The 18,732-nt window shown below is 35.1% G+C and overlaps 2 protein-coding genes across 4 annotated transcripts; one reads left to right on the top strand and one right to left on the bottom strand.

The window, feature by feature from the left end:
* The first annotated feature begins 187 nt into the window (after positions 1-187).
* LOC125204514 (ferrochelatase-2, chloroplastic) lies at positions 188-4,835 on the top strand. Of its 2 annotated transcripts, none has more exons than XM_048103192.1 (10): positions 188-344; positions 859-1,183; positions 1,284-1,427; positions 1,906-2,007; positions 2,613-2,716; positions 2,802-2,928; positions 3,103-3,255; positions 3,556-3,656; positions 3,820-4,021; positions 4,096-4,835. In XM_048103192.1, exons 1-10 carry the CDS (start codon positions 295-297, stop codon positions 4,318-4,320), a joined length of 1,533 nt encoding a protein of 510 aa, XP_047959149.1. In that variant the 5' UTR covers positions 188-294; the 3' UTR covers positions 4,321-4,835. The 2 variants fall into 2 exon arrangements, with proteins under 2 accessions (XP_047959149.1, XP_047959148.1); XM_048103191.1 differs by having other exon boundaries at positions 3,100-3,255.
* Positions 4,836-4,936: 101 nt separating this feature from the next.
* LOC125204515 (serine/threonine-protein kinase SAPK7-like) lies at positions 4,937-8,032 on the bottom strand. 2 transcript variants are annotated; one of them, XM_048103193.1, is made up of 9 exons: positions 7,807-8,032; positions 7,659-7,733; positions 7,450-7,551; positions 7,219-7,341; positions 6,680-6,772; positions 6,492-6,584; positions 5,646-5,750; positions 5,467-5,565; positions 4,937-5,398 (listed from the first exon to the last, which is right to left on the bottom strand). In XM_048103193.1, exons 1-9 carry the CDS (start codon positions 7,924-7,926, stop codon positions 5,063-5,065), a joined length of 1,146 nt encoding a protein of 381 aa, XP_047959150.1. In that variant the 5' UTR covers positions 7,927-8,032; the 3' UTR covers positions 4,937-5,062. The 2 variants fall into 2 exon arrangements, with proteins under 2 accessions (XP_047959150.1, XP_047959151.1); XM_048103194.1 differs by having other exon boundaries at positions 7,288-7,341; positions 7,807-8,014.
* Between the last annotated feature and the right edge of the window lie 10,700 nt (positions 8,033-18,732).

Here is an 18,732-nt window from a genome sequence, read left to right as displayed (position 1 = left end):
GAACTAATCCAAACTTCATATTAACCAGACAAATTTGAAATTAGAATTTTTAGTTGAATTTGGTATAAATTTGTTATCATATTTTATATTGAATTGGTATTTTGTTGTTGAGATAAAAAATTGGGGAGTAAGTGAAAATGGGAAATATCCATTGCATGAATTTGTGAGCGAGGAGGAAAGAGTAATCCGCGACACACGTGGCCAAGTGCCAATACACAAACAAAATAGCCACACTCTTCAGCAACCAGTGTTCCACTGTTCCTCTATTTCCACAATCTCCTTCGCAATCTCAAGATGAACCAATCCTCCATGAATATACGAATTCAAGCTCCTTCTCCGTCTCTGTAACTTCTTCCTTATCTCTTACTGCTGTTTCGCTTCCAATTATGCTTATAACTGGTGTTACTGAGTGTTGCAGTGTATTAATTTAGGGCTAATCCGTGATTTATCTGTTTGTGTCTTACTTTTGGGGCTTCTACCATGTCAAATTTTTTGGTTTTCCGTGAAGAAGTTGAGTTCAGTTCTTTTTGCAGCTCACTTTTCAAGGGAGGGCAAAATTAGGGCTTAAATTTGTTGGTCTTTATAGATTTCAGTATTTTCTATTTATTGTTGCAGTGTGGCTTAGGAGAAGACTTTAGGGAAAAAACCTTTTGACTAAGTATACTAGTTAAATCGATTAGAAACTTTCCTGTGTCTTCAGAATTCCCAACTTAAAGTGGTAAAGGCTTGAATTAATTAATGATGTAGGGTGAAACAGAAGTCAGCATATTGTGCGTTGCCTTTTTGTCCTCCAGTTTTAAGGTTTATGCATAACACTTCTGAAAAATTCTGATGTTACATGCTATCTTTTCCTCACAGACTACTGCCACGTGCCAAAGTCTACTCTCAGGGAATGTGTCCTTGTTTAAGGATGCAATTGGAAACGTGTTCCAATCCTAATCTTTTAAAGACGTCCATAGTTTCAAGATGCCCCTCCGGGTGGTCCAAGACATCTTCTGTATTTGCAGAGAAACCAATTAAGCATTCAACACGACCAGGAGCTGTGGTTACCTCTGGCTCTCAAGAAACGTCCACCCCTGCCCTAGTTGGTAATGAAAAGATTGGAGTTTTATTGCTTAACCTTGGAGGTCCTGAGACTCTAGATGATGTACAGCCGTTCCTGTTTAATCTTTTTGCAGATCCAGTTAGTATCTCTTGGCTACACCATTCTATTCATTTTGCTGGCAATTTGTGGAAGTGACTTACAATTCTTTTCTCTGTTGTTTTTGCATATTGGGAAGTAGGATATTATTCGACTGCCAAGATTATTTCGCTTTCTTCAGAAGCCCTTGGCACAGTTTATATCTGTTGCTAGATCGTCGAAGAGCAAAGAAGGATATGCTTCAATCGGTGGTGGTTCTCCACTGCGTCGTATCACTGATGCTCAGGTAGGATCTTATTGATATGAATTGAAACACTACCTTAAGATAGGGTATGTTGAAGGTTGTAATTCAATTTCTCCTGAATCCATAATAACACCAACATCAAGCAGGTACTTTTATTTTCATTAGTTAGTTAGGAGCATAGAATGTGAAGTTGCATAAATAAATATATCTTGGTAACATTGTATATTTCAGTGCTTTCTATAATGTATTTTGCTCTTTGTTTGTTTCATGTGGGGTTTGCATCCTGGAAAGAATGGGAGAATAGTATGCCATATTTGGAAAGGTCCATTCATCAATAGAATCTTTGCCAGATGAGAACTGATATAACTTGATACTTAATGTTAGTTAATAAACTTGTTTATCATTCTAAATTTGACTGCTGTGACCATTGGGGAGTAATATACAATTAAATTCTCGAGGTGGTTTTGATATAGTTCATATCTTATAAGTCGATTAAACTGTACCAAATTGCTATCTCTAGGCTGAGGAGTTGAGGAAGGCACTATGTGACAAGAATGTACCTGCAAAAGTTTATGTTGGTATGCGCTACTGGCATCCGTTCACTGAAGAAGCTATTGAACAGGTATGCTTACTTTTGAGTTTTCTTGAAATTAAACAACTACGTTGACGACTCTGCAGCCGTTGTGTATAAAGTATAAACCTTTGGCTTATAGCAACTAATAGCTGGAATGTGATTTCTTTGTTAATTATCCTAGGTCTAGCCTCACACTTAATTCTTGTACTCCCTCCGTCCCAGAAAATTTGTCACATATTTTCATTTCTGTCCGTCCCACAAAATTTGTCACATTTCACTTATTTACCATTTTTTATTCCACATTCCACAAACTCATTCTCACTCACATTGTATTATAAAACTAATATTTAAAAATAGGACCTGCATTCCACTAACTTTTTCAACTCACTTTCCATTACATTTCTTAAAACCCGTGCCCGGTCAAAACGTGACAAACTTTAAGGGACGGGGGGAGTGTTTCATAGGAGATCATTCTCTGTTGTGAAACTGTGTCTTTACTTTAAATAAGCTCTTATTAAACTTATGGTGTAAAATCTTTATATGGGTGTCAATAGAGCTGATCAGGCACACAGTTATTTGGTGCTTCTAGCATTACAGCTTTCGGTATGTATCGTTACCCCTGAATAAATTTCTTGTGACTCTCATTTGTCTAGATTAAGCGAGATCAAATTTCAAAGCTTGTTGTGCTTCCACTCTACCCCCAATTCTCAATCTCTACTAGTGGTTCAAGTCTTCGGCTTCTGGAGAGTATATTCAGGTTCTTATATCTGGATGTAAAATTTCAAGTATGAATCTTTCATGGCTAAGTAAGCCCCGTTTCATGAAAGATTGTTATTCTTTAGGGAGGATGAATATCTAGTCAACATGCAGCATACTGTAATTCCTTCCTGGTACCAGCGGGAAGGATATATAAAAGCTATGGCAGATTTGATTCAAAAAGAGTTGGAAAAATTTGATTGTTCTGAGGAGGTAATGATGACGGTGGTAATTTTATATGCTTCATTCCTTCCATTCCAACAAATGCTGAAGCTGCTTTGTACTACTATAAGCTATTTACATGATTGAATCAGAAACTCAAAATTTAAAAGAAACACTTTTTTGGATGCACATTCTATTTAATTTGATGATAGTTGTTTATAGCAGGTGATGATTTTCTTTAGCGCACATGGGGTACCACTTGCATATGTAGAGGAAGCTGGTGATCCATACAAAGCCGAGATGGAGGAGTGTGTTGACTTGATAATGGAAGAACTAGAAAAAAGAAGGGTAAATAATGCATATACCCTTGCCTATCAGGTATGATACTTTTATAGCTTTGCATTTTGTAAAAGTAATAAGCGTGTGTTTCAGATCTATGGTGTAAAAATTCGCCACGAAATTGCTTTTGCTCTGTCTTTTGTGCCCTCATTCATGTTGCACATGCTTCTGCAAGTTTTCCACCAGCATGTGGTTCCAGTGCAACCAATTCAACTTCATGCTAATGGTTTCACAATTATTTATATAAGTCCACATTCTTGCGTCTTTGCAATTTGTCTTTTCCCTTGGCCTGTAGTTATTTCTTCACTGTTTTGATTTTTTTTCCATAATCTGTTACAGAGTAGAGTCGGACCTGTAGAATGGTTGAAACCCTACACAGATGATACAATCATTGAACTAGGACAAAAAGGAGTGAAAAGTCTTCTAGCTGTCCCAATTAGGTGAGACTCTGTGATCAGTACATGCCACCATTTTGCTCATATTTTCTATAGCTTCAAGATAGCAGAAGGGGTATATACTAAGGATCACTTTTCGTCCTCTATCTGATATGGCTGTTTCAACTGGTAGTTGCTCACATGTTTTTCCATCATTATTTTACCACAGTTTTGTAAGCGAACATATTGAAACCTTGGAGGAAATGGATGTTGAATACAAAGAATTGGCTCTAAAATCTGGCATAGAAAAGTGGGGACGAGTTCCTGCACTTGGTTGTGAGCCTACATTTATTTCAGATTTGGCTGATGCGGTTATAGAAAGTCTTCCATATGTTGGAGCGATGGCTGTCTCGAATCTTGAAGCTCGACAGGTAATTTATTACTATTATTCATTCTCTTTGTACAACTGTCCAGATTTTAAAGGTGTCTATGGTTTTTTCTGCAGTCTTTGGTCCCACTCGGCAGTGTAGAGGAGCTATTGGCAACATATGATTCACAGCGCAGGGAGCTTCCTGCACCCGTAGTAGTTTGGGAATGGGGATGGACTAAAAGTGCTGAAACATGGAACGGAAGAGCAGCCATGCTAGCAGTTCTTGTTCTGCTTGTGCTCGAGGTGACCACTGGGGAAGGTTTTCTTCACCAGTGGGGTATATTGCCCTTGTCTTGGTGACAACAATTTCCCCTATTTCCTTTCATCCTCTTACTCGCCTCTATATATACCTACACTCTGTGAAATATATATATGGGCCCTAGATATAAGAAAGATACTACTGCTTTTGAGGAAAACCAAGAATGAAAAATATCAGAAGTTATCTTTATAAGTTGGATGCAGAGAAAGAAGGATATTCACACATCAGACCTTCGGATCTATCAGAGGCTACTGCTGCAAACTTCAGGACTTGTACGAGGAGGAATCGGGAAATCAAAAGGCTGTGAAATTGAGACCCTCATAGTTTGACAGTCACTTGGCCTACAGGTTAGTTTTCCAGTCGGGTTTGCAGCAGAGTTTCTCTTCCACTCTCCTTTTGTTTTGCTTCAATTTTATGTTGAACGAACACAGTGTTGTATACACCCCTAACATTTGATATTCATGCCCGCTTATAAATTTGTCAAGTTGTATTAATGAAAATATTAATGCTGTTCATGCATATCGATGAATTATGAGAACTTCGTTTTGAATTTGTATATGCTTATTAATTATTATCCTTTTATGTCATAGTAGTATTTTTGTTGGACTTTATTTTGACTGTTTTATTTCTCGCCTGATAAATCTGTTACATAATAAGTAGTAATAGTTGATTCAGTCTGTTTATTGATGGAGTAGTTTGATGTTGGATGAGTTAGAACTTCATGCTATAGAATTCAGAATTAAAGATGTAAAACATAATATGTTGCTTTGGCATAAGAATCCATCATTTGAGATGAAACTCCCCACTAGCATGAACTTGCTTAACTTGTGCTTCATAATAATCTTCTTCCTCTTCCTCCTCGACGTCCTCATCCTCCTCTTCAACCTCGTCTTCTTTCTCTGCATCCTCCTCTCCTCCCCATCTGAAGCCGAGGGGCCTGGATGCCGCAGGAGGTTTCCGGGCTTCACTGACAATCTTCATGATCTCCTCAACGCTCTGAAGTGAAGACAAGCTGGGGTTGTCTCTCCGGTAATACACTGCTTGATTTGCCTCTGTAAGTTCACGTGGTAAGTTCTTCAAGAACCATGGATGGTTCTTGATCTCCTTTATGTTGATTCTCTGCAGCATGCAGTTAGTTAATACAGTTTTAATTCGATGATATACGTATAGATAAGATATATACATACCCGAGTGGAATTTGCAACGAAAATACGTGAGAGCAGGTGCCTGCAGTCTTGGGAGATATGGACATAGTCTGGGATTGTGTATTGTGTAGCCATTATTCTCTGCAGAATTAATGGATCATCAAAATATTATATACTATTCTTTATAATTCTTGTGCGCGCACACACACACGGACACTCACTGTAATAGTTTTTCTGAAATTCTTGGGGTCGTCTGGATCTTCGAACGGGTAAGCTCCCACAAGCATCACGTATAGAGTAACTCCACAAGACCACACATCTGCCATCTATTTCCCAAAGTATAAACAAAAATTAACATCTACTGTATTTGCTTATGTGAAAAGAATAATCCTGAATGAGGAGATATGTTTAGTGTATATTACTCAATGAAAAAGAAAATGTATGATTGAGATGATAATTAATTCGAGTTGAAGAAAGTGCACTATTAGACACTAGTATTATATTTTGGGATTTCCATACTATTTGTGACAGCCCATGTGTTCAACCATGTTACTCATTTTTATATGGCAAAGAGTTTGATCTACTCCAATTCCCTGGCATATAAAAAGAGTGCATTTTTATATATTCCCTAATTGGATATAATGAATTGTACTTAAGTAATTATGAAAGTAAACTAAAATGTACACTATTGAAATTGAAATTGAAATTGAAATTGAAGAAAAAGGATTTAAAACTAAAAATAATTATTAAAACACATAAGTGAGATACTAATATAAATGAGATAGAAGATTCCAAATGTCCATCATCACCATATCATGCCATGTGACCCTGTCCCACAGCCCAATCAGTCCCTAATTATTCCTCTAATTGTGTTTATAAGTGTTATTTATTGAAGTGTGTTGTTCTCCACAACAAATAATTTACATTTTAAAAGATAAAGGTAATGTTTAATTCAAGTAAGTAACAAGGATTATATATAAAAAAAAAAGTAATGAACAATATATACAAAGATATTCAAGGTAACGGTGACATTATTTCATGGACGGAGAGGGTAATAAATTTGGTACCTTGCCGTCGTACTCTCGACGAGAGAGGACTTCAGGTGCTATATACGCCGGCGTTCCTACCGTAGATTTGGGCCTCGAGTGTAACACTGATGACTGATAATAATATACATCACAATTTTAATTAATAAATTAATTGTCTGATCAATTAATATATCCAAATAATTGATATGATAATTTAAGAGTTGAACCTTGGAGTAGCCAAAGTCACAAATTTTGAGGCGGGGTGCTGGGCTTCCGTCTAACAGCGTATTTTCCAATTTCAGATCTCTGTGACATATTTGCTGCATTTTGCACATGCATTTTTCAAACAAATATATTAAATCCAATGAGACGTTAATTAAATTCTAAAGCATGGGTTTGAATGTATTATTGCACTACATTTCATGGCAATTTTAAGTAAGAAATAATTAAAGTAAAGCAAGATTAAATTCGGACGGCACTTAGATGCTTTTAAAGTAGTACTTATTTAGTAATTAATTACTTTGAAACTGGATCCAAGTATATATTCTTATTGTTTTACATTTTCACATAGTTTCTTATATTGGATCCAAGTTTATTCTATTTGTTTTGCATTTTCACTTGGTTTCTCATATGATCATATCCCAATATTAATCCCTATAGTGTTGAATAATGTTTATATAAGCTATTTTTTATTTCAAACTTGAATATAGAAATAAAATTGCACACACTATATTTTAGTGTAAATTAAGGGGTGAGATTTAATTACTTTGGTGAATATTCGAAGAGGGCTAACTAGATTTTGATAATTAGGATGTATGGTACATAGTACACATACCATGGAGTGGCAAAAGGAGACTCCAGAAATCAACTGCTGGAAGAAGTACCTCGCCTAATATAAAAATATAGTCAGGAAATAAGACAAAAAGAAATGATAAAATAACCGAATTATTTATTTCATTATCTTATAATAGTAGTAGTAGCATATGTGACATCTGACCTCATCTTCACTAAATCGACCAGCACTGCAAATCCGATCAAATAGCTCTCCACCAGCTGCATATTCCATCACGATTGCCAAATGTGTCGGCGTCAAAACCACCTAATCCAACCAACCAACCATTATTTTTTTAATTGATTAGTACTTAATTAATTGCCAATCAAAATAAAAAATAAAAAAATTGGAAATGAGATAGATCCATCCAACACCTCTTTGAAACGAATAATATTGGGATGGCGAAGTGATCGGTGGTTGATAATTTCCCTGGCAACATTTTCATCAATCTGCAATGAATGATGTGAAAATAATTAGGAAAAGGTATGTATATATAGAAGTATAGATTAATTAATACTATACCTTATGTCCACGCTCAATATATTTCATGGCAACGAGCTCCTTGGTTTCTTTATGCCTGAGAAGCCTTGCAACTCCGAAATTTCCAGCTCCAAGATGCTTCACAACATCATATTTCTCCATCTCTCTTTTCTCTTTCAAAAAATAAAACTCACTATCTTTGTTGTTTACTCCAACTATATAGATACACCTATATATATAGCTAGGTGGGCTACTTGCCAATAAACAATTCATATTATATTATATCCATTTTCTTATAATGTGAAAAGTGAAAACACCCCTCTAAATTTTATACTAATAATCAATATATATATGGTACTCATTTGACTTAGATCTGCCTGTCACTCTTAATTAGCCCATGTGGTCACTATATTATGCTTTGCCTAACTATCTGACAGTTTGTGTATGGACAAGGGTAGAGGATCGAATACTTAAAAAAACAAAAAGAGGATCAATCATCAAATGATAAACCACCATTGCACTCTTTTCATGAATCATGATAATGGTTTTAATGCATACCATGATGTCTGTTCTAATATTAATGCTTTTTTTTTATGTCTACAATAATGGTAGCTAATAAATAACGTTTGTTTTCTTCTATGGAATTGAATTTGCATGCATGAATAAGGAGAAGTAATGACTAGTCCCACATCTATTACATATAATTAAATAGGAATATATATTTACTTATTGTGAATTGAAAAAGAAAATGAAAATTGGTGAATGTTATCTCTACTTCTAAAAAAACGTACTCCTATTATACCAAAATATAAAGCCTTGAGGGATCAAAATCATTGAATTTTGTGAAATTAATTTAACAAGCCAAAATTTGAACTAAAAAATCTATGGTCCTGTAAACTATATTTTATTTAAAGAACTAACATACATAGTTTAATTGATAAGGTACATAATTGCCAACCAAATAGATTGGAAATTAAGTCACGTCCTAGTTCCTTGTGAGTATGAATGTGTGCATTACAAACTATGGACAAGTGGACCTATTAACAAATTGTTGAATTTTTCAGATTATGTCTTTGTCACGTGTGACTGTCTTTTGGGGTCAGTTGACTTTAATATCTCCGACGCTAATTGATGATGATGAATTATAAGTTAGGCTGATTAACCAAATACTTATCTATTTATTTATTTTGTCAAACCTTTTACTTACATTTTGGGTTTTAATCATTTTCTGACACGTACTAGATCATATACTCCTATGTTGTACACTAGTATTTATTACTATAATAATTAAAAGAAGGGTAACACATGAAAATTATCCAAATCAATAGATGGGAAATGGAGGTCTACGGTGATGGGACTACATATTCGTCTATAATACTAATCCCACTTCCACCTACTCACCAATAAATCCTCACAAATGCATCGTTCCAATTTAATTCCATATACTCATCCAATGTCCAATGAATGAGTATGATCCAACAGTTGAGTACTATTAAACCAAAATTTTATAGTACTTTTTATATGGCAATCCTCGTGCCAATTCCACTATTTAAAGTTAAGAGTGTATATTTCACATTCATAGAATACAAGGAGAACCGAAATGATTGGAAACTGAACGTTTAATTGATCAAAAGGACTAATTAATTTATAGACTTAAAAACAACCCATAAATCCGAATTCAAAAAGAAATTAGAATCCTAAAGCGAAAAGGAAATGGAGTCGCAATTCACTTTTACCATAAATAGTAATAGGGTCACACCTTCCACTAACTCATTCCACTCACATTTCATTTAAAACTAATATATACAAGTGAGACTTATATTCCTCTAACTTTTTTCCATTCACTTTTCTTTACATTTCTTAAAACTCGTGTCACCAAGAAATGAGACTCTTAATGTCGGACGAAGAGAGTATTATTCATTTAAAAATATAAAATTATTGTAAATATTATATACAAAAGTGATATAGTGTAGTAAATATTTAGATTTCAAAAATATTTAAAATGTTTATTTTGTTACATATAGAATAAGATATATGGATCACAAATTATAAGTACTTTAGGACTAACACAAGATTAAAAATGATTTGGTATATAAAAAAGTAAAGATATAAAATTATTGTATATATTATATACAAAAGTGATATAGTAGTAAAGGGTCCTATTCTAATGTTTATAGCACCCTAATCCAAAATCAAGACTAAATCTTCACCCTTGAATTTTAAAATGAGTGGATGAGATTAAAGCTCACAAATCTCAATAAATAGTAGACAAAATATCCTTTGATGATGTAATGCTTCAACTCATGGAGAAGCTCACTTGTGGAGAACTCGGTCGCTAAGTCATCCCAATCGTAGGCATGGGAGGAATTGGTAAGATCACTTTGGCCAGAAATATTTATGAGAAACCACTTATTTCTCACTATTTTGATATATGTCTTGGGTTACAATTTCTCAACAATTTAATGTAAAAGAACTTCTTTGTGAAATTCTATCTGAAGTTGATAAAGAAAGGAAGGAAAGATTGAGTCAAATGGAAGAAGATGACATAGGATTAGCTCTCAACAAATGTTTATCATATAGAAAGTATTTTGTTGTGTTGGATGATATGTGGAGTGTTGGTGCATGGGAAAAGCCGCAATGCTATTTTCCTGACAATAGTAATGGTAGTCAGATATTGATGACAACTAGGTGATGCACTTTTTATTTGCACTATAAATACCTGCAAGTATACAGAGTAGGTATAGTATAGCAAAAGGTTAGTACCGGGTATCGAACACGGGGAAGATGTACACAAAGTGTCTATCTTCTACTAGAACTCAATTACTATCTGGAGAAACAAGAATTTTTTGTAACTTTTTGAAAACAGTAAATATTAAAAACAGTAAACAACTAAAAACAAGCAAATCACGGAGAGAAAAGTATAGAGATAAGGGGAATTCCAGGGATGTGCTTTCGCTTTAATGGTTATACAAATTCCAAACTACAATACCCTAGCACAGTTAATACTTTGAAAGGACGAGTCACCTAGCTTATGCTCATGCGATACAAACGTTGATTACTAACATTAGGGTTGTCAATCCTAACATGTAACTCCAAAAAGCTCCTAAGACCCTTGAAAAGTCCTCACTCTCAATTAACAGTGCCGTATTAAAGGAAGCTAACTGTAGTGTCTACTAAGTGGATCTAACTCGCTAGAACTCTGTCACAGTTATGAAGCAAGTTGTATTGAATCATACATAATTGTGTCACTCATCATGATTAACTTAGGGAAGAAACAAAGTAAAAACAAAACGGATATTAAATAGAAAACGGAATTGTATAACCAAAGTTGCTACTAACACATCCCTAGAATCCTATGAGTTTAGTTACACATGACTGAATAAACTAAAACATAGATTGAAGGGAAAGCAATTTGAACATAAAACTAAAGTAAATAAAATCCGTAGGTTGAATCCTTGTCGTTCTTGATGTTCTTGAAATCCTTCTTCAACTCCTTGCACAATTGAAGTACTCTAGCTTTTGATCTCTATGAATGTGTTCTTGTTGTGTGTCGGAAAAAAAACTCTTTTCTTGATGAAGCTTGAGGTCCTATTTATAGGGGAAGATTATTCCTCATCATAGAAGGAAAAGATCTTCTAAATTTGGTAAATCTTGGAGCAAATCTAGGGCTGGTCGGATTCGCCGCCTTTCTCCGGGCCGGCGGTCGCCGCGTTGGAGTCCAGAGACTCTGACCCTTCGGTGGCGGACCGCCACATGTCCTCCGGCGGTCGCCGGGCGAGACTCTTCTCCTAGCGTAAATTTCCGAGGCGGGCCGCCACATAGCTCTGACCGCCGGGCGCCGGCGGTCGCCGTACAACTTCGCGGCGGTCGCTGGTCGCCGTCGACTCCAGATTTCCAGACTATGCGTTTTTACTCCCCTTTTCGGCTCAAATATGCACATTTCTCACAAAACACGTCAAAATACCAAAATGTATAGAATATGCAAATAATGGACATGTAGAGTGATTTTGATGACAAAAACGGACCAAATAATGGCCTTAAAACAGTGCAAAATCCGGGCGTATCACTAGGCTATCAATTTGAGATCTCAATTGGATAGAACTGATGGCCTTAAAATGAAATTTTTGGACGAGGAAAGTAGTTGGAATATGTTTTGCAGAATTGTGTTTGGAGGAAAAGGTTGCCCTTCAAAATTGGAGAAGATTGGAAGGAAGATTGTGGAAGACTTCCATTATCAATTGTTGTGATAGGAGGTGTTTTAAGAAAACTGGATCAAACTGAAGAATATTGAGAATCTATTAAGGGAAGCATAAATTCACTAGTGAATTTGGAGAATGATAAGCATTGCTTGAAAATACTAAAGTTGGGCTATAATAATTTGCATGTTTATCTTAAGCCGTGCTTTTTATATATGGGAACATATGAGGAGGATGAAGACACGATGACTGACCTTTGAAGACCTGCTGACCAGATGTCTGATCTCTAAAGACGGTTTGTAACAACAGTTAGCATTTTTGAACTATTATGAACTTGTAATAGAATTTGTTCATAAGAAATGAATTTGTAAAATCTTTTCCAAACTCTTGTTCATTTCAGTTTTTGAGTTCATAGATGCTCCATCTATCCCACTGAAATAGGTCTCTTTTTTTTCCGCTCGTCCCATAAAAATAGGCCATATCTATGACAACCTTTTTTTATGTACCCCGGCATCAACTACACAATTTCAACTACTTTTTCTCCTTCTCTCTTACTTTACCAATTACAGATTAAAACCCGAGTCAACACTGAATGACCTATTTCTGTGGGACGGAGAAAGTATCTTGTAATTTATACCTTGAAGAACCAACATCAAATGTGTTATTGTTTCGTCTTGCTTTAAAAATATGTGCATTTTAAATGACACGAGAAATAATGAACAATTGGTAAAGTAAGAGAGATGAAAAGAATGGTAGATGAAGTAGGGTTAGTGGATAATAGAACCCACATTATTATTTGTGTTTTATAAATTTTAATTAATGGTGGGTCATACCGGTATAAGTTGTAAACTAATTGATGTATATGGATAATGACACGAGAATTAATACACACTTGGTAAAGTAAGAGAGATGAAAAGAATTGTAGATCACTACAAAAAATACGCAAATTACCAACGGAAATATCCTTGGATAATAGCAATTTATCCGTTGGTAAACAGGGCTACCAAGGGATTACCAAGTGATAAAATCCATAGGTAAAATCAACGTGACTAATTTTTTTTACCAAGGGAACTAGGACGTCGGAAAAATTTCCAACGGAAAAACCGTTGGTAATTGTTGTTTAGGGCTTTGGATAATTACCAACGCGGTATCGTCCGTTGGTAATCTTCCAGAAATATAGCAGCACAATTTAATTATTTTTCTACTGACCTATACACAAAATCATGTTTCTTCTAGCTACATTACAGAAATAATCAACCAATACTAACCAACCAAATGAGAATCTGATAGATAAACCAAATATATATAATTGGAATAATGTTTACAAGAGTTTAGAAACTAGAAAACCGTTTAGAAACTAGAAACTAGAAACTAGAAACTAGAAATTAGATAAACCACTAATAGCACACACCAATATTTACTTGTGGGAAACTAAATCAAAGTACTTGAACTAATTGTATCGCTTAATCTCTCCGAGTATCTTGCGAACTTGTCTTCCTGGCTGAACTATACCAATGAATGGGGAACTAGATTAGATATCAAGGAGAGACACATAAGAAACTTGCAATACTGGAAATTTTCCATGAATATCGAAAGTAGAAGAAGGCAGGTTACTGCAAAAGGACAAAGATGACATGTAATCCCATAAGTAGGTGTTCTTGAGGATGAAATGATAATATTTAATCAAAGAATAAACCATTTGGAAAGGAAATCATAATTAAGAGACACAATGTAAAACAGAGTATTGTGTTTAATCTCCATCTTGATTCTTGATTGAAGAAATTTAGACAAGAAAAACATTTGATCTCTTCATTTACTCCCACATTTAATCAAATATTGATAAACAAAAGCTACATTTATGTTTTAGGCAGAGGCAACAAGAAACCAAATCCCACAAATTTAAGACTCGAATGTCTTCATTTCAAGTTGAAATTGAAAAGAAAGAGGGAAAGAAAGAAATGCAGAAAGAGAGAGACTTGCCACAAAACAATGGCCACAGTTAGCCTGGCATATAATGTGGAAGTCATCAAAGCAAATGGAGCAGAGCAGTCATCTTCCGGCAGCCCATCCTTCATGTACCCTCCGCCCTCATTCTTTCATTTTCTGAACCAACTCAACATCGTCATGTCTTCCGTTTGATTAATTTCATAGGTTGTTAAGCAAATGTCTAAGTTAGTATCCCATAAACACATAATTATCAACTATCAGCTGCCAAAATTACAAATAACTGCATAACCTCCACAAAGGTTGATCAAGGGACTGTTAGGCATCAGTTTATAGGCTTGCAAGTATCTCAAGCAGTGGTCTGATCCTGACTGATCATAGTAAACTGGTAGCCGTTAATAAGAATAGGTGGTATAGAATCTTTGTGTTTCACTCTCATGGAATGAAGGAGTTTGTTGCATTTTGTTAGTTGATTTCTTTATGTATATGTGATAAACAAACTTGAGAAAGCAAAATAAAAATTGTATCCTACATGAAATTCAATATCTAATTTGCACTAACTGTTACCTGAGTATTACTTTGTAGTCGTGATTCCAAGGAGAAAACTGTAAGGGTCTCGACTAACAAAGTCACGTGCAAGATCAACTATTAAAGCTTCTAATTCTACAAGCAAAAAATGTCACAAAACACATTAGAACTTTTAAGAGATATTTTATTAAAAAAAGCAACAAAGATGAGAAGTGTATAAAAGAAGAAAAATTCAACAAACAAAACTTACGAGCTCCAATAGTCCGAAGCTCCTTCTTTATTTGAACAGGTAATGCGTCCAGTTTTAAGCTGATTTTTACAATCCCTAGTGCACTCGAATACCTTCACAATGAAGATAAGGACTACCAGACTGTAATCTGAAAGTTTGGTTTGCTTAATAAATGGTGGTTCATGTGCAATGTCATGAGATGATGGACAGGTGTTGTGATCATTTGTACATGCCTACATGGTCGTGTTGAGGGTGTGGATGGGTTAACGGGAACTTGAATTTTTGATACGATAACAAGTATACAAAATCATAAAGACCCAAATAGAGGGGAGACAAACAATAAGAGAAGGATTGCAGAGAGACTTACATCTACAATCAGCATATTCCTCTTTTCATTCAGAGAGTCTGGCAAAGGAGACTCCATAGACACTTGCTGCACCGTACATGACACATCATATTCAAAGCCAGGCAATTAAAATAAGTGAGCTAGCGACAACAAGGGCTGTACACTTGAAATTGCATCACAATTACTCATTTCTTACATGAGATTCATTGTCTAAATCATCACTGTTATAATCACATCCAACAGCCAATGCTTCAGCTCGTTTCACTCACTTGAGTGCAGCCATTTTCTGGAGCACTTTTTTTGCTCTGGCAGCTTTGGACGTAACCAGGAGATGGAAGGCAAAGTCCTCAAAAAGGTCACATACTATCAAAACATATGTACATGTTTCTATCCGAAATTATTATTCCATTACGAATAAACAAAACTTATTTGTGTTAGATAAGGAATGACATGGCCCAACTCTAAATTTTTTATTGTTGCTTAGTTATGCTATTGTTGTAGGAGCATGATTTTATTAGCATTCAGAGAGCAAAGATCATTTCAAAACATAGACCAAATGACCAATACACAAAGATAGAACAGTTGTAGAAAATCATTTTAAAGTTAAAACTATGATATCAAATATACACAGTAGAGAACAGAAAAAAGTAAGCAATGTAGCTCTACCTGCAGCATGTAGGTGACAGTCTCGAATCCTATAATACCATTAAAACATAGATAAATCACAACCAATCATCATTTTAAAAAACAATCATCATCGAAGACAAAGGGGAAAAATGATGAACAAACCTCTATGTGGATGATCAGGAAATCCAGCAGGAGCATAAACAGTGATGATACCCTTTCAAAAAATATAAAAACACCAAATCAAGCAAAACTCAATCAAGAACTACAAAAATCAGATGAAGAAAAACAACGAAAATACCCACACCTGAGAACTCCCAGAACGAGAAAAGGTCAAAGTATTTCAGCTCAAACCTACAATAAAAAAACCAATTGCCTGATAAAGAAGGGAAAAAAAAGATAAATTTGATGAAGAAGTAGTTGAGTTTACAGTTAGTTTAAAAGCTACCTATGAGATGCACTCGTTGCTTCAGCTGTTCGTCAGGCTAAGGACTTAGTATCCCTGTGGTATATTTTAAAAACTTATTGCAACTGATGTGATAAGAAATTATGATATGGTCTATCCATAACCATTGCTTTGATCTAAACATTAAATGGGTTTCAAATAATGAAAATAGCTTGTTAGTAAAATATTCCCTCTGAGAATGTAAACAGTTTTCGTATGATTGCAGGAGAAGGCATTTAGTCGAAAGAGATGTTTCCGGAAAAAGCTTAAGAAGAAGAGATGTATCTTACCATATTCATCTTGTGATCACATTGACGACAAAGTGATGGAGCAATATCTATTTAGAGTATATGTTGGAGATAGAAATGGTTATACATGAGAAGTATAAAGAAGCTCTCAATCAACTGAACAATGAGGCTCTCAGCAGCAATAAGCTGCAAATTGAGTTCAACAAACAACACGCTTGTCCAACACCTAATGTGAATATATGTATTCTAGAAAGAAATGATTTTCATAAATTAATGCAATGAAACAAGGGCATTCTACCGAACATGTACTCTATTGTCAACTCAGCAATTTTTGTGAACAACACAAGCTTCTAATGCAATGTATACTAGTAGTTCATAGTTTAACCCAAAATCAACACCGATTCTGAACAAAAAATCAAATGCAGCAATCTATATAGTAATTGTATAGTTGCATATAGAGAATAAGCAAATACACACCAACACTCGGAAATTGAAACAGTTAAAGCAGAAAAATGTGAAGAATTCCGAAAGCGAACAGCAGAAGAGAAGAGAGAAATCACCTAGGGCAGGCAATCGCGCGACGAAACGAAATAAATGTGGGAAAAGTGATCGTCTCTCTCTCCTTCCTCGCAGTTGAAGACTGTCTGACACTTGTTCCTGTATAGCTTCACAGATTGGAGGGATAGAACGGAGCAATTTTCACAGATTGGAGGAGATAGAACGTCTTCGATTTCACAGAACGGAGGAGAATGGAGGAGAACGACGGAAATCGGTAAAGGAGAGCTAGGGTTGAAGATAATTGATTCATAAATTAAATAATGATTATTATATTCAATGGCGAAAAACATTTAAATTTCCCGATGGATATAGTCCCTCGGTAATTAATTCATAAAATAATGATTATTATAAATTACTAGTTTTAAGTTTCCCGAGGGAATTAGTCCCTCGGTAAATAATTAATGAAATAAATAATAAATAATTATAAAAAAATAATAGCTTTACCCACGGAAGCGTTCGTTGGTAAACTAAATTAGCAAATTCCGCCACAAATACGTTGGAAATGACGTCGGGAAAATTACCAACAACAAATCCTTTGGTAATCCATTGGTAAATTCCGATGGAAATTGTGTTGTCAGGAAATCCCTTGGTAATCAGCGTTTTTTTTGTAGTGGATTAAGTAGTTTTAGTGGACAATGTGACTCACATTATTATTAGTGTTTAATGAATTTTAATGGCGGGCCATACCGGTATAAGTTGTAAATTAATTGATGTATATGGATAAAGAGTTGGAGACAACTTTCTATAAATGGAAATGCTCATATGTTTGGGGGACATACGGAAATGAAAAATGCACATATTTTTATGGGACTGATTAAATATTTCCTTCAAAATACGACAACGAAAATTAGTCTCATTTTATAAATGAAAACTTTCTTTTGTACTTTACCCGTATGCCCTCATCACAAGGTTCAGTTTTGGAGAAACTCAATCACAGCCAAATTTCAAAAACCCTACATTTCCTGGAAGTAGTGTTTTTCTTGAACTCTTGAAGAGTTCAAAGGATAAAAAATTAAAACTGATGGATTTGAAAACAACCTTCTTGAATCAAGAATTGGGAGAAGTTGAAAACTATGTAAAAGCAGCAAATCTACTTATTTGCCTCATTTGCCGAGAGGATTGCACGATCGAGGATTGAGCATTGGCCTTGGTTGAAGATCCAACGACATGGCATCGTTTTCCATGGAGAGCTTACTCCTTTCAGATGTTTGAGGACTATATGAAAGACGTTGGACCGAATGAAGGTCAAACCACATACCGTTTGAGTGGTCCCTTTTAGGCAGTTCAATTTTGGGCTTTGGAGACCTTTCCTAGTCTCCAATGTTTGGTTGGAAATAAAGTTAGCGATATTAAACTTCCGAGGTGTTTGAGGTGGTAACAGATTGCACGAATCCTGCCCATATGGTTCTTTATTTGATCAAACAGAAGTAAGTTTTATGATATTGCATGCTTAAATTTATTACATAAATATCAATTGTTTGGCTAATATTACATTGAAAAATATTTGCAGTTGCAGATAACACACATGGAACCAACTATGGACGAATTAGAAACATAATATATGAGGTCTTTGGATAAAGGAGAATTGTTCAATTTGACATATATTTATGTCTAGAAAGATAAAGAACCATAATAATGAAGAGGCAAAGGGATGAGGGACCTAGTGGGGTCAAAGGAAACAACAAGGATTTGATCACAAATATGCATCAATACATTAGCCATGCTAATTGTATGCTTTCAGAGCTTAATAATAATTTCTTAGAGATGAAATACCCAGTTGCTAAAAGGAGAGTGAAGACTGCGATTCTATTCTTTGAAACACTTATTAAACAGATGAAACATTACACTGA

This window comes from Salvia hispanica, chromosome 2 (genome assembly GCF_023119035.1).
Source record: "Salvia hispanica cultivar TCC Black 2014 chromosome 2, UniMelb_Shisp_WGS_1.0, whole genome shotgun sequence".
Lineage (NCBI taxonomy): Eukaryota > Viridiplantae > Streptophyta > Magnoliopsida > Lamiales > Lamiaceae > Salvia > Salvia hispanica.
This window is presented reverse-complemented; position numbering and strand designations above follow the sequence as displayed.